The sequence below is a fragment of the Crocuta crocuta genome, unplaced genomic scaffold (genome assembly GCF_008692635.1).
Source record: "Crocuta crocuta isolate KB4526 unplaced genomic scaffold, BGI_CrCroc_1.0 scaffold205, whole genome shotgun sequence".
In the NCBI taxonomy this organism is placed as follows: Eukaryota; Metazoa; Chordata; class Mammalia; order Carnivora; family Hyaenidae; genus Crocuta; species Crocuta crocuta.
The window spans coordinates 5,310,527-5,327,739 of NW_027530644.1; the positions used below are offsets into that span (position 1 = coordinate 5,310,527).

At 38.0% G+C, this 17,213-nt stretch overlaps 1 protein-coding gene across 1 annotated transcript in view; it reads right to left on the bottom strand.

Annotated features, from left to right (window-relative positions):
- EYS (EGF-like photoreceptor maintenance factor) overlaps positions 1-17,213 on the bottom strand; it is a 730,244-nt gene that overhangs the window by 32,616 nt on the left and 680,415 nt on the right. The window contains exon 16 of the mRNA XM_077769091.1: positions 10,221-10,395. Within this exon, the coding sequence (XP_077625217.1) occupies positions 10,221-10,395 (175 nt within the window). The remainder of the gene's footprint in view (positions 1-10,220; positions 10,396-17,213) is intronic.

The window sequence follows — 17,213 nt, forward strand, 5'->3', positions numbered from 1 at the left end:
ATGGATTAATTTTTTTTGTTACAATAGATATTCAACAACAAAGAATTTCATTTTCCTGTAAATAGACAATTCTGTGACTTCTCAAGTTTAAGATGAACATTGACATATAAAAGTTAAACTGGAAATGAGATGATGGAAGACTTAATATTCTTTGTTTGAATATCACTTAAACATCATTCACTTTCTTACTAAATGTTTACCAAAGGATGAGAGTATGATGTTCCACTCCACATTGTTACCAGAGTGAATACACAGCAGAAAACAGTTTCACCTCTTTTATGATAACAAATTTCTTTTCACCTCTTTTATTTATAACACCTCTTATTTATAACAAATTGTATGAAATATAGACGATATATGTAAAATATACTATTCCAAGTTCATTAGGGCCTCACTTTAGTGCCAGGCACCATTTTTAATACTTCATAGGTAGTAACTTCTTTAACATCCATATTAACCCTATGAGGTAAATGCAATTACTAGTTTTCAGCGTGCAGTTGTAAATCAGAGACTTAGAGAAATATAACCTCTGCTTAACCTACTTTCTCAGTTTATCACATAGATTCTTACTGCTCTGCATAAGAGAGATACTTTTCTATATGTTGAGGCTAATAAGGGCAAATTCTTAAAAACAGCATTGTGAGATGAGAGCAGAAAGGAAAAGTTCTTGGCGGGGCGGGGGGGATGGCACCTGGCTGGCTCAGCTCGTAGAGCATGTGACTCTTGATCTTGGGGTCATGAGTTTGAGCCCCACATTGGGTGTAGAGATTACTAAAAATAAAATCTTAAAAAAAGAGAAAAAGTTCTTGGAGAAAATTTACCTTGAGCTGGGTATGCAGAAAGTTATGGTTACGATTTGTGGGTTTTCTATGCATAAGCAAAATCAGACACAGTACCTAGAATGAAATCTATGTAATGTGGTAATAAGCTCATATTAAAAATGGAATTAATGCATGTTATTTAGCAATAGATGGTCACATAGCCTAAAGGACGCTACTTCCGTATATACAACGTATTTCTCTGCAATTTGAAGGAAAAGAGAAAACATACCTGAATCTCCTCCTTAGACCAGCTCTGTGTTGAATGTTTTCATTCATGTCAGTTTGCTTTCCTTTATGATTTATTTCCATTTCAGTAATAAGTTGGGAGAATAAGGTGTGATATGATAGATATCACTTTACCTGCCAAAATTTACTGGATGTCAAATGACATGCTCAAAATTTGAGCTTTTGAAAAATATGCAAATAAGCACTGAAACAAATGGGCCTCACTGTACACTGGAACGTGACGGCATGTCAAGACCGAACATGCTTACAAGGAAGGGTCACTATAAACACTCCACCTGCTGAGTTTCCCCATGGCCTTCCTTTCTTTGGTGGTGAGATCAGTCACCAAACTCTATGATGACACCTTATGGAGTGCAGAAGGAGGAGATAAAATTACCTTTACACACTAGTGAAAGTACTGGCCATTGTCTATGGACCTCAGTTCTAATGGTTCTTTTTCCAAGTGTAAGGGCCTAAACACTATTTGATGTTAGCAGTTGGACTCAATTCCTCTTAGCAAGGAAACTGTCTTTGGGAAACTATTTACATGAGCTTGGCGTAGATGGTGGATCATAGCTGCAGTCATGTGAGCATGAGGCTAGACTACCAGAGGAAGATAGGCAGATTGCTCTGCCTGGGGCCAGAAGGGAAATTTGGTTTGTTCTAACCTAAAGAGTCAGTTGGAGCCAACTGAAGCAATGACAAGAAGACGAAGAGTAAGTATTGTGGAGTGGCCATGTTATTTTTTCTGCAGTGCTGGGAAGACCAAAACACAAGTTGAAAGTTGTTTAGGTGACCATAATATAAACATTTCCCTTCTATCATTGCATGCATCCCCTTTCCCTGCGCCAGTATAAACAGCCTTATCTATCTCAAAGCGTGAGTGGTTTTGTTAATTTAGTAGAAATCAAATAAGCTGTCACTTTTAGGCATACATTGTACAGAGTAGAGTCTGCATGGGTGGGAGTGAGACATGGCAACAGAGAAGGTTTTGAGAATATATGCAATCCTCCTGGGATCTGCATTAGTCTTGGAAAGATCTTTGTGCTTTCACAGTTTAGGTAGATCTCAAGGGCCTGGTAGAAAGCAACTGACATCTGAGTTACACAAAAACCGGGAGAGAAAACATATTTCTCTTAAAGCCCAGTAATTGGGAAGCTTGCTAAAATCTACACTGAGTTCTTGCTTCTGTTATTTTCTCACTACTTAAATAATAAAGGAACAGAAAGTATGAACTTCTTTTAGAATTTATATCCTTCAAATACATTTTCCATAGGTGGCATCAAATAGTGGATTTGCATAATTTTGGCAGCTAAGTAAGAACTGAAGGTGGGAAAAGACTGGAATAAAATATCCACACCTTATATTTTTTTATTTTATTTTATTTTTTACAAATAGTTTATTGTCAAATTAGTTTCCACATAACACTCAGTGCTCATCCCCACAAGTGTCCTCCTCCATGCCCATCCCCCCTCCCCCCCACATCCATCAGTCCTCAGTTTTTGTCAGCATTCAAGAGTCTCTCATGGTTTGCCTCTCTCCCTTTCCCCCACCATTTCCGCCCTTCTTCTCCCCCTTGTTCCTCCGTCAAGTTCCTCCTAATCCTCCTATACGTGCAAACATATGATATTTGTCCTTCTCTGCCTGACTTATTTCGCTCAGCATAACACCCTCAAGGTCCATCCACGTTGCTACACATGGCCAGATTTCATTGTTTCTCATTGCCATGTAGTATTCCATGGTATAGATAAACCACAGCTTCTTGATCCATTCGTCCGTTGATGGACACTTAGGCTCTTTCCACGTTTTAGCTATTGTTGAGAGTGCTGCTATGAACATTGGGGTACATGTGCTCCTATGCATCAGCATTTCTGTATCCCTTGGGTCAATTCCTAGCAGTACTATTGCTGGGTCCTAGGGGAGTTCTACTGTTAGTTTCCTGAGGAACCTCCACACTGTTTTCCAGAGGGGCTGCACCAGTTTACATGCCTACCCACAGTGTAGGAGGGTGCCCGTTATCCATAACTGGTGGAATCATGAGTACATTCTTATTTTATACTTAATGAATTTTTCAAATTAGACAAAGTGTATATTATGTGTACTATTGTTTTTTAATTCAAACATACACAAAAGTAGAAAAAAATATTAATAAATGTCCTTATCGCCTAGCTTCGAGTGATCAGTTTTTGGCTCTTTAGTTTCATTTGCTTCTTTGTCTACTATTTTTCTCTTTTTTGGCCGAAGTGTTTTTTTTAAATGTTTATTTATTTTGAGAGAGAGAGAGAGAGAGAGAGAAAGAGCGCATGCATACATGAGTGGGGGAAGGGCAGAGAGAGAGGAGAGAGAATCCAAAGCAGACTCCATGATCAGCATGGAGCCGGACTTGGGGCTTGATCTCAAGACCATGAGATCATGACCTGAGCTGAAATCAAGAGTCAGACGCTTAACCCACTGAGTCACCCAAGTGCTGGGCCAAAAATTTTTGAAGCAAATCCTATTTATCTGTAAATACTACTTCAGTACATATCACAACACAACAGATAAGAAACTTAAGATAAAGCACAACCAGATGCTAGTACCATACCCCCAAAAATAACATTAATTCCTTATGATCATCTAATTTTCATGTTTAGTTAATTAGGACTGTCTCAAAAATTTTTTTTGCTGTGTTTTTTTTTTTGACAGTTCATCAGGATCCAAACACGTCCTACAAATGCATCTGCATAGAATGCATCTTAAGGCTTGTTAGCTAGATAAAAATTCTCCCTTTGCATTTCTTTCCATCCATATGGTTTTTGTTATTTGTCCAGGAGAATTTGCCATATCCTGGATTTGGCCTTATAATGTCATTTAACTTGCTTTCCTCTATTACCCTTATTTTTCATAGTCTTCTAGATATAGAGGCTTGATTAGATTTGTGTTCAGGTTTTTCTAATACTTTAGAGATGGTACTGTGTGGTTGCAATGACATCGTATCAGGAGGCATATAGTGTTTGCTCTACATTTAATTGTGACTGGCCAGTTGGTTCAAGTGACCTTAGTTAAGTGGAATAGCTTGATCCAACCATTGTATAGTTTTCTGTCAACTTTTCACTAAATGATTCAAGCAGCCATTATTTCTGTGGTGGTTACAAATGGGGATATTTCTAATTTCTGTTATTCATCCTGCACTTAAATCAGTTCAGTTCTGACAAGGACTACTTCTCATAAATTATCAGGCTAGTTAATATTATTTAGTATTAGTTTTCTATTGTTGCATAATAAATTACCCAAGACCTTACAGGCTTAAGGCAATAATAGCCATTTATTATTATTATTATGGGCTCATAATAGGCTGCTCTGTTTCCAAGCTTGCCACCTGCAAATTTGTTCTCTATACAAATGCCAGGGGGACTATATAAAATAGAATCTGACCATTATTACAACTTCTCAGTGGGCAGAATCATTTAATCCTTACATTTCACAATTTAAAGAAGGCAGAAGTGCCAATGACTCTTTAGCAAGCTTTGAAGTCACAAGCTGTCATATCCAGAATTACCTATTATTTATACAAGTCAGCCCTATTCATGGGAGGGGACTGCAGAAGGATGTGTTCAGTAGGGGGGCCACCTGGAGGCCGGCTACTATAGTCAAAAATAGACTCTTTATAGAAAAGGAAGGTTGAATCTATCTATCTTTTCCCTTTGTTGAATTCCAGAATAATGAGTGGTACACTAGTAATCTCCATAGGTGCCAAGTTTACTTTTCTTTTTAATCCTTTGGTGGAAGGTATATATGGAGTATCATCACAACTATGTGTATTCTATTAAATACTGGCATGTTTAAATCCATTACAGACATTATTCTCTGGGATTCTGAAACTGTCCCATCTTTGGCCAGTGGGAGTCTCTTTAAGTTGGCTTCTGTCTTCCTTTAAAATGACCCTAGTAGTCTTTGACCACTCTCCTATTCTCAGATACAAAAAGACATCCAGATTGTGTCATATATTTCCTACCCCAGAGTTGAATGACCAATTATACATTTAAAAAAAATTTTTTTTAATTTTTTTAGTTATTTGAAGTTTGCTTTTAGTTTTTGTGGAAAACAGTACTTGGAGAGAACAGTTTTGGTATTAGAGCTTTCATTGCTATTGAGTTATTGTTGTTTCCAGATTTCCTTAGTGGACATAGCTAGGAAATAAGTACTTTAGAAAGAAAAATTAAGTCATGAATTCATATGTGATTTCTAGTACAAATTAAAAATGAGAAGATTTTTACTTCTTTGATTTTATGTCTATATCTCTTTTTCTCTTATGCTGAATATCTTGGTTCCTAATGAGAAATACTAACCATAACTACTCAATTGGTGTAGATCCATCCATTCATTTATCCATCCATCAAATTATCTAGCTTTTTTCATCTGTAGTTTCAAAATAATACTATTGCTACCACTCAGATATAACCCACTTTACGGTCAGTTTTAAAGTTAATTGAATTAGAGGCACCTGGGAGGCTTAGTCAGTTAAGCGTCCGACTTTGGCTCAGGTCATGATCTCACGGTTCATGGGTTCGAGCCCTGCGTTGGACTCTGTGCTGACTGCCAGCTCAGAGCGTGGAGACTGCTTCGGATTCTGTGTCTCCCTCTCCCTCTCTCTCTGACCCTCCCCTGCTCACACTGCCTCTCTCTCTCTCAGAAATAAATAAAACATTTTAAAAAATTTAAAATATAAAGTTAATTGAATTAAATCTCTCCTAGGTTATGCCACAAACTGAAAATAATACAGTTAGATTCATTTATTTCCTTATTTTCTTTCAATGCTTAAGAATAACTCCTTTTAAAAAAAAATTTTCAGGTGAAACATTTACCTAGTTCCATAGAAAAACTATGAAGCAAATTGTAATTTCAAAAGTCCGGGTTTCATCCCTGTCACTTTTCCTTGTTCTCATCTTCATCCTACAGGTAACCATTTATAATATTTTCCTGTAATCTTTTTTTTTTTTGGAAAAATATGAGCAAGTGTATATGTGTATTATGTATACCTGCATGTGTGTATTTATATGTTTATATCTATCATTCCCTTTTCTTATATACTTCTTTATCTTACTATTTGTCACTTAACATATCATAAGGATCACTCCACAGCAACATACAAAGATTTTTATAGCTGTGTCCTCTGTTGTACAAATGTTCACTAGCTTTACCAAACAGATACCTAGTGATAAACATCTTGTGCTTTAACAGAGTTTGCACTGGTGAATGACTGTTTCTCTACAGCCTCACCATTGGATTAGACAATTTTGGGGGTGCCTGCATAGGTTAAGTATCTGACTTTGGCTCAGATCATGATCTCACGGTTCATGGGCTCAAGTCCCACATTGGGATCTGTGCTGACAGCTCAAAGCCTGGAGCCAGCTTTGGATTCTATGTCTACCTCTCTCTCTGCGCCTCCCCTGCTCACACTTGTGCGCTTTCTCTCTCTCTCAAAAATAAACATTAGACAATTTTTTGAACTTTTTCTTAATCTTATAGGTAAGAAAAAGTATTGCCCTTAACTTGGAGTCCCTAGAAAACAGGGTCTAAAAGCAGTTCAAAGGAGGGGCACCTGGGTGGCTCAGTGGGTTGAGTATCTGACTCTTGATTTTGGCTCAGGTCATGATCCCAGAGTCCTGGGATCGAGCTCCCCATTGGACTCTGTGCTAAGTGTGGAGCCTGCTTATGATTCTCTCTTTCTTTCTCTCTCCCCTCTGCCCCTCCCACTTGCACTCTTTCTGTCTAAAATAATAATAATAAAAAAATAAAAGCAATTCCAAGGAAATGAAGGGATACTCTGCCTGGCAAGCAAGAGTGAGAGAAAAACAAAGTCATAGGGAAAGGAAGAAAACCGAATGCAAGATAGTGAGCTACCTGGCAGGTTACACCTGCGGGTTGCTTGGGGAGGGGGGCATTTTTTGAGGGACTGGAGAGAAACTTACAATTCTCTGGAATGCTGAGCAGGGATAAAAGCGGGGGCAGAGAGGGTGACAGATGGCCATGATGCACCTTGAACAACCGATGAAAGACTAAGGAACATGTAAAGCAGGAAAAAGAGCATAATTTTTAGCAAGATATACAATGAGGAGAGTTTCGGGAGCAGGGTACTAGTTGGTCAAAGACGGCACCGCCCGGCAGAGGAGCACCGGTTAAGACTGCACTATGCACTGCCAGAGGAAATCAAAGAGGGGGAGGAAATGGGCAAAGAATTCTTAATTAGGTGAGAGTGGGGGCCCTAGAGAGTCTATGATTGTTATCTATGGAGTTTGGAAACCTCCAAAATTTTAAGCAGATTTTTGTGTCCCTAGTATGCTTGTTTTTCCAGGGAAAGGATTTTTAGATCTCACCTTATTCTCAGACAGCTGTGAGCCAAAAAAGAATCAGGAAACCCAGGATCAGTGACGTTTGATGCTCAGTGATAGATTTATGTTGTAAATAGCCTCAATTATGAACTTAGGATAAATCTCGGGTGCTATTCCCCTCTTACATCCACGTTCTCCAAACTCCTGTTGTACGTCCTGCTGCTCATTTTCATATTTACCTGGTTTTTGTAAGTTTTGGTTTTCCTTAGAGGAACACACTTCACATTCTCCCCAGTCGTCATCAGAAGATGACTTTAAAGTGTTAAAAGAAACTGAGGCATATTGAGAATTTTGAGTTTATCTGAGGAACACTTGATTTGAACTGGGCAGACTCCAATCTACCAGATAGAAAGGAGCTCGGAGGAGCTGTACCGAATGAAAGACTTTTACAGGCAGAAGGAGTGGGAATAAGGAAAGTAGGATGGGCCAAAAAGCAGACTGGTTATTGCAAGGTCAGTTTCCTTTAGCGGATGGCAAGGGTCTATCAGGCAGATTGTCTAACTGGTGCTGATCAGCCTATTCCTGAGTGACTGGTTTAAGAACCTATTTCTGGGAAAGCCTAAACTGTAATGAAGTCTGGTCTCAGTACAGTGATGTGGGGCATAGCATAAGCAACTCCATTTTGGGCCTATTGTCTTGTTTTTAACAAAGGTCAAGCAAAGTACAAATTAAATGAAGGAAAATCAGCTTAAAAACATGTTGTACAAAACACATGTACATAGACGGATAAGTTACAACTAAACAAATCCTTTTTTTTTTTTTTTTTTTTAAATCCTTGGCTGCTGACTAACAACAGAAACAGCTTACTGGTTCTCTGTTGCATCAGAGCTCATCCCAAGAGCATAAAGGCCTTACATGAACTCTGCCTTATTATACCCTCATCAGAGAAATTGCATTAGGACACGGATGGAACTGCGGACGCTGACGTGAGTGAAGCAGAGAAGCAGGGCGTTTAGGGGTTTATGGAGCCCACAGGGCAGTCCCAGCCTTATCAGGTCCACCTCCCACCTTCCCTGGCACAAGGCTTCCCTGTGTGTAACACCAGTGCCTCCCACTCCTGGTTGTGACGCATGAAACCAAAGGGAGCATTTTGAGTTCTTTAAAAAAACAAACTTAATACTATTCAGCTGTGCATTGTTAAGATGCTTTGACTGACTTTGCGATTTTCACTTTTCAAATTTATTCCAAACACCATGAAATTTATGCTTTTGGTATGGGACCTGCCTCTTGAGTATTTAGAAAACTTTTTATCTTCTGTGTTAGTTATTTTGCAGAAAAAGACTGAACATTAGCTTTGATCTGTCTATAATGGTACCCAGAAATTCAATTTAATTGTACACTGCTTCAGGAAAGAAACAAAAGTGGAGAGCCATGTAAAGTTAAAAGCCTGGGATAAAGGAAAACTTCTTAAACACCATGGAAAAGTATATTACAAAGAAAACATCTTCTTTTAAAGAGGGGATTCTTGTTATTGAGATTAAAGTAGAATTACAGACCTTATCAAAAAGAATAAAATTCTCTGTAAACTGCTCCCACCAGAGCTGAAAGTCCATGAGTAGGAACCTTAATATTTTTAAATAGCTTTATTGAGGAATAATGTACAGACCATAGAATTTACCTCTTTTAACTTCAGGGAGCTGTCCTTTTAATGTCATTAATATAATACTCACAAGAATGACTTCTGACTCTACTGTAGTGTTTCATGTGCAGTTAACGCAGTAAACATTTCATTGTTATTTCCATAAGAAAATCCCAAACACTGGTCTCAATTTTGATAAGAAAGCTTTTAGAATCCTATAAAGACACGTGTCAGAGGTGTGTATGATTAATCAAGTCCATTTGTTATTCAAGTCAAGGCTCTCATGTGAGACTATGAGGTACAGCTTTCCATCCACACGGGAGGTTATGAACCCCCTAGGGTCTGTGTTAGGAGGCAAAGTACTTCTGGTTTGGAGAACGTAGGAAGTGTCAATTGAAGACACTTCATTAAAAAATTTTTTAAGAAAAAACGAACACATTACATACAGCAGATAAAGAGATACTTCATACTTTTGTTATCTATATTATTAGTTGCTTTTAAATTCATTTCTTATTATTTAGATTCTGGAGAGAATTGTGACCCAGGGACTAGGAGATTTGGTTTTAGGTCCTGCTATACTACTTTTAAGGTACTGGTTTATCCTTTTGATTCACTCACAATCTCTGGGGCTTAGTTTCCCATCCATTAATGGGACTAGAATGTCTGCCTTGACTACTTTAGGAAGGTGTGATTAGGAGCAATGGAGATAATGTATGCAAAATATACTCTGTTAGCCAAAAACTGCTGTGCTGAGTAATATGGTATTACTCTTATTATCACAACTCAAGACAATTTTGTGTACTAATCAAAATAATCTGCAAATAGTTCTAAGTGTCTATCTACACTTGACACTGTATTTTCTAATTAAAATGTGTAGCATTTATTTCCTTATTTGAATTTTTTAAAAAGTTTATTTATTTTGAGAGAGAGAGAGACCGGGGGAGGGGCATAAAGAAAGGGAGACAGAGAATCCCAAGGAGGCTCCGTCCCTTCAGTACAGAGCCCAATGCAGGGCTAGATCTCATGAACCCTGAGATCATGACCTGAGCTGAAATCAAGAGCTAGATGCTTAACCACTTTGAGCCACCCAGCTCTCACCCAGGCGCCCTGACAGATAAACAATTTAAATGTGCGCATCAGTATGTGTTTCTAGTTTGTGTGAGTGGCATACTACTTACCATGCAAATAACCTGCTAGTTTCTTTCTTAATAATGTCGTACTTACTAAATAGTGGATGCACTCTCCACGCATGTCCCACCATTGCTGCATTTCATTAAACTGCAAGGAGAAACGTTACACTGGCCAACACTGCGCCCAGCTTTCGGGTGGCCCTCAGGATTTCCCAGACTTCTGAAATGGCTATTCTTCTCAGTGCGCACTTGAAGAGTGAAAATGCAACCTTGAAGGAAGGCAAAAAGACTTCTTGGTAAGAAAAATACTATCAAAAAACAGAAAAGCAGAGGAAAAAAATAAAATTATCTATAATATTAACAGTCTAGAAAAGACTATTCTTAACACTTTTGTATATAATATTTTATACCACTAATTATTAACATACATATATACACAGCATTTTTTCTTTGCTTAGTTATATTTTCTTTTAAATAAAAATAGAATCCTGCATTAAATTATATCGTGTATAGGATTCCAAACATTTGTATATTGTAAATACCATTAACTCTTTCCTATTAAACTATTTTTAAATGATGGCATAATATTCTTTTATATATGTAATTAATCTTCCGTTGGACAATTGACTCATTTATGCCTTTTTTGCTATTAAAAATAATGCTATAATTAATATCATTATGTGTATATCTTTGTGCATTTGCTAATGATTTTCTCAATATTAATTTCTAGCAGTAAAACTACTAGGATAATGACATGGATGCGTTGAAGTGTGCCCAAGTGTCATAGATATTTTGCACAATTGTATCTCTCTGATCATGCACTGGAATGGCTGCTTCTTCACAGTTACAACAATGCAAGAGATTATTATGCTTTATTTTAAAATGAAATAAATAATAAAATGTCCTTTTGCTATTTTTACTTGGGGTTGAAAACCCTTAAATTTTTTTTAATGTTTTATTTATTTCTGAGAGGGAGAGAGACAGCGTAAGCAGGGAGTCAGAGAGAGAGGAAGATACAGAATCTGAAACGGGCTCCAGGCTCTGAGCTAGCTGTCAGCACAGAGCCTGACGTGGGGCTCCAACCCATGAACTGTGAGATCATGACCCGAGCCAAAGTCGGACGCTTAACCGACTGAGCCACCCAGGCGTCCCTGAAAACCTTTTAATAGATTTATTAGTCATTGGTATTTTTTCCTTTTCACATGCTTATTATGTAACATTTTTCTCAATTCATCCCATTAAACATTAATTCAGAAGACCTTATGTAACAAGCATATTAGTTCTTTGTCATATATTGTTAATTTTCTTCAGTTGAATACTTGTTATTTAATTTGGTTTATGGTGAAGCTTCTATTTTTTATATAGAGAAATTTATAATATTTATGTTGTCGCATTTATCTTTTTTCCCCTCAGGGATTTGTCTTTGCATAGAGTCTTAGAAAGTTCTTTGCCAGGTATAGACTGCATGATCTTACATATAGGTGCAATCTAAAGAAGTCAAATTCATAGAAGTAGAGTATAATGGTGGTTGCCAAGGTGTGAGGGAAACGGGGAGATGTTGGTTAAATTGTGCAAACTTAAAGATGGATAAGTTCTGACGATCCAAGGTACAGCATGTACCTATAGTAAATAATACTGTATTGGATACCTGAAATTTGCTGAGTAGATTGTATGTGTTCTCACATACACAAGGTAACTATGTGGACTTGATCATGGTATACTTTTCTCAATATGTATGTGTACCAAATCATCACACTGTACTCCTTACATATATACTATTTTAATTATCAATTATACTCAGAGCTTGGGGAAAAAACATCTTTGACACCCCAAGATTAGGCAAATATAAATGAAAAGGGCAGTTCAACAAAGACTTTACATGGAACTGTTTGGGATCCCGAAACGTATTACAATTTTACTCATGTCCTTCAGCACTTGGAGTTTGTTTATAAGGTACTTTGAGGTAAATATGGTTATCAACCATAAATAGTGTCTTTAAAATGATAAAAGTAAGGCTAGACTGGATTTTATTTTTGAAACTTTCAGGAGCTAAAAGCATGGAATAATTCCTTCTAGGGAAAAAGTTGAGTTCAGTTTGGAAAGGTCAAGAATTTACTTTCCAACTTAATTCTTGCTGGCATTTTCACTGACAAGCACCATTCTCAGCAGGCGCTGATATTTTCTTATTGTGAGAGAAGTGATTGTTCTTCCTCAGATTTAACCTTTGTTATTTCTCCAAGTACTGCCATCTGCTATTACACAAAAAAGCACTGTACAAAATGAAGAAATTAATGAATGCTACCAGCTCTACACCCAATAACCAGGTAACTTAATTAACGAAGCAGGGTTTCCCATGCTTTTTGCATAGTGAAATGTGCTGAGCAGAGAGCAGAAGTTTAAGTGCAGGATAGAGCCAGATGGGTCTGGAGTCAATTACAATCTCTGCCACATAACGGGTAGATGATCCAAACTGGAGTGCCGACATTTTCACTTTTTAAATGGGGACAAGAATACCTGATATTCCGTAGACTAAGAGGATAAAGGTAATATACATAAACTGGCCAGTCTCATCCCTGGCAATTAGTAGGGCTTGTATTCCATCCTGTCTACCTCACTGTCTCAAACCCTTTACCACCTTCATAAAATTGTTTCTTTTTGGCAAAAATTTAAAAACAACCTAATATTAGCTTTTTGTAATTTTTATAATCATGCACTTAGAAAAAAATTGTAAAATGACTATAATAAGTATTAAATTCTGAAGTTGTTCATTTAAAACCTCTTCTTTATATGGATAAATGAAATGCTTTAGCTATGAAGAACTGCTAAAATATATTTTTGGCTAAAAACATGGTAATGCAATGCTATATTTAGAGAAACATTTATTTACATAATACAAATAGTTGAATTTTACAAATAGTTCATTTTACAGAGAGATGCTTTATGTCAGTCAATATATACAATTTGCAGTCAATTACAGTAGAAGCCATATGTAGAATATATACTGTATATTTTCAGTCTTACTAATATAGCAAAGTATAATCTGCTTAATATAGCACCACACAAGTATTCATAACATACTTCCTGCAAATGATAAAGTAGTTATGAATAAAGACTTTGAAGCCATAAGTCAGGGGTCTATTGGAAAGTAAAACTAGGTAGGTCCACATATGTGGTATTTTTTGACAGTAAAATAACATTTAAATTATTGCAGTAAACTCATTTTTTCCTCTCTTATGAGTTCTGGTTTGAAAAGTACCATGCTATTAAAGAAAGAGAGAGAGAGGGAGAGAAAAGAAGAGAAATAGCTGAACTAGCAAGAAACGAACTATACTGACAGTGTAGAGCAATTTTGGTTGGAATAACATGTTCTTTACAGCATTGTTAATGATTCTGAATCTATTATCATGTCTGGTCTAGTTAGCTGAGTAATAAATATTTAGTAATCCCTGTACCAATGAACTCTACATGCTGTAACACTAGAATAATAGATAGATGGGATAGTAGATTTCCCCATGGTCGCTCTAGTCAAAAGTAACTTTTAATTCTACATCATGATTAAATAGGCCTGTCAGTGAAAGCAGCAGATCTTAGAATACGGATGAAAGTGATGGATCTTCCTCCCATAAAAATGGACATGGGCACATGAACAATTTTATGTACGGCTTCAGGAGACCCCAGTACCCACTGAATCCCATCCATGGACATCAGCCTGAGAGCCCTGCAACTTTGTAATAGCTGCAACTTTGGAGAGGAGGGGAGAATTCTTGTCAAGGCAGGTGAGAGAGTAAGGCCTTCTCTGCCTGGCATATGTAGATAAATCTGGAGAAGGATGAAATAACCTCAATATTTTCATAAATGTTAAATTTATAGGGAAATAATGGCTCATTATAAACTTTCCAGAACAAAAACAGTCTTTATCAACAATAAGGATTTATATTTAATTTTATTATTTTTTTAAAATATTAAAAAATTACTGTTTATTTTTAATTTTGGAGAGAGAGAGGGAGAAAGACAGAGTTGAGTGGGGGAGGGGCAGGGTAAGTAAGAGAGGCAGACATAATCTGAAGCAGGTTCAGGTCATGACCTGAGCTGAAGTTGGACCAATTAACCTACTGAGCCACCCAGGAGCCCCAGGATTTGTATTTTAGACTGAGAACTTATGGAGTAGACTCATTTATCACTACTGTTTATAAAGACATGTAAACCTAAATCATATAATCTTTTACTACATATGATTTAATCACTACTCTAAAGACAAATGCAATGACCTTAGTCTAATTATTAAATTTTTCCATGAAACATTGTATTTGTTTTGTTATGATTAATTAATATAGTGTCTTCCAAATCTGTGCAGCATTCTTGAAATGCAAATTTTTAGATTCCATCATAGATATTTCATGAAGTAGGATGGAAGGAGGATCGAAGATTCGATGAAGTAGGATCCCTTCTGAAGTAGGGTATAGAAATCTATATTTTTAAGAAATTTATGTATATCATTATTTACAGCCAACGGAACTCAGCTTTTGGGACTCACAGGTTAATGGTACTGCTGTGATCTGGTTGTTATGTTACACTGGTAACAAGTGTCCATGATTTGCAGAACATAGTGAATGCAAGGCAGACCTCAAGGGAAGATTCAAGAGACAAGTGATAGGATTAGGGTCTTTCAAGGTCATGGAACTTCCATGACACTGGATTAAGTGGCATTTACCAAGAAGACCTGCCCAAGACTTCCATCCTGAGAACCACGGCAGCTAACACACTTCCAGATGTGTGCGATCCTAGTGTGTCTGTGAGAGGAAGGGCCTGTTGTGTGCGTGCTGATCTCAGGCTCACCATCATACTTACGGAGAAAATGACAAGTTTGATGAGAGCCTCTGTTCTTATTAGCAAGGTATGCAGAAAATTCATAATATAATAGAAGGGAGAAGGTTACATAAAAAAAACTTCAGGAAGCACTGGACCTCAATAAATTTAGCAACACCGGCAGTGCTTGGGTGGCTCCATCAGTTAAGAATCTGACTCTTCTTCTTTTTTTTTTTTTTTTAATTTTTAATGTCTTTATTTTATTTTGAGAGACAGAGAACAAGTGGGGGAGGGTCAAAGAGAGAGGGAGACACAGAATCTGAAGCAGGTTCCAGGCTCTGATCTATCAGTACAGAGCCCGAAGTGGGGCTTGACCCCACAGACTGAGACATCATGACCTGAGCTGAAGTTGGATGCTTAACCACCTGAGCCACCCAGGTGCCCCAAGAATCTGACTTTTGATTTTGGCTCAGGTCATGATCTCTCAGTTTGTGAGCTTGGGCCCTGAGATGGACTCTGCACTGACAGTGAGGATACTGCCTAGGATTCTCTCTCTCCCTCTCTCTCCTCCTCTCCCCTGCTCATGCTCTCTCTCTCTCCCCTGCCTGTGCTCTTTCTCTCTCTCTCTCCCCACCTCTCCTTCTCTCCCCTGCTCATGTGCTCTCCCTCTCTCTCAAAATAAATTAACAGAAAAAATTAAGAAAAATAAATTTGACAACATCAAATCCTATGACAACAGGGTAGAGTGATAATAGTAAACACACACTGAGTGTTTATCATGTATTGGTTTCTGAACTAAACACTTAATGTAATTATTTTATTTAATTGATTAACACAGAAGAACCCTATAAGATAGATATTTTTCTCCTCTGAGGAGAAAAGAGAAGAAAATGGAACCTCAAAGAGTGTAAGTTAGAGGCTACAAGTTACCTAGCTGCCACACAGCAGAGCCTGAACCTGAAAGTGCCCTGACTCCAGATCCCATGCACCGTCCATGCAGCAGAGAAAGAGGAGAAATGTCTGACAGGTGCTGTGCCATCTCCCAACACCAGCACCGTCATCACTGCTAACACAGAGTAGGCACCGTAAACAGGGTGCCAATCTTGTGTTGTCTCACCATTACTTCCATCTCAGAAGCACATAGCAAGAGAAGTGCTGTTCTGATTCCATTTTATAGGTGAGGCACAGGGAGACACAGGGTGATGACTAGCCAGGGTCATGAGGCTTGTAGGTGGAAGCACTGGGTGTAGCCCCAGGAAGTTGGGTCTCAGAGTCCACACTCTTATCCTTGAAGCTATACCCGGAGTATTTATGTAAGTATTGTGCCTGTAATAAATGACAGTGAGTTTTGAGGACCTGCCTTCCCCACAGGGTCTCCACTTCACTGGGTGGAAGATGTGTTTCTTCAATTTACCCATCCCTTTTGTGAAGATAGTATTTGTAAAAACTCATTGACATGTTATGCCTTTGCAATCCTTTTCAGATTATCTCCTGCTGTGAAAGAACTGTCGAGTTATTACATGGAGCACAGTGCCTGAAACTCTTCTGTAAGACACCCTTTGGGGAATCAGCACTGATTATATATTCAAAGAAAAAGTTTCTTGCAGAGCCTTGGCAGAATGAACTAATTTTGTTGGAATATGATGCTGGATTGGCTGTGTTGCTTTCCTGTGTCTCACATCCATGACCTCCTGCATCCATGTGTAGGCAAAAGTCTGTGAGGGTGGGGAGAAGGATGCTACCAGGCAGGCAGAGAACCCAAGTGCCTGAAATGGTTTTTGATGGCAGCTCCTATCCTGCAGAGATGTGCGGCGCATGCTGGCCCCTATTCCTTGACTTCTGGAGGGGAGCAGGCTGGTCATGGGCGTGTGGCTGAGGACACTATAACAAACAGCTCCTTGACCAAATATTCGGAGACTAGGATCCATCAAAAAGTTTATTTTCACCAAATGCACTATTACAACAATTCCAAGCATGTCTGTATCTTATGATACTCTACTATGAATCAGCTTTGTGGGAGAAGACCTGAGTCTATTTCCCTTTCCGAACACAGGGAGACAGGCTGAGGCAATATGATTATTTGCACAAGCATAATGTTCCCTCTTAATCCTCTTGGCTTGTGGTGGCTTCTGTGGAATGGATCAGTTAGCTGTAGTCTGTCTCTCATCTCTGCATCAAGTACATTCCAAATTTAGCTGGAGTTTCAATTTTTACTATGACTCAATGAGATTTACTCTGCTTGTTCTGTATTAAAAAGCACCCTAGGGCGCCCGGGTGGCTC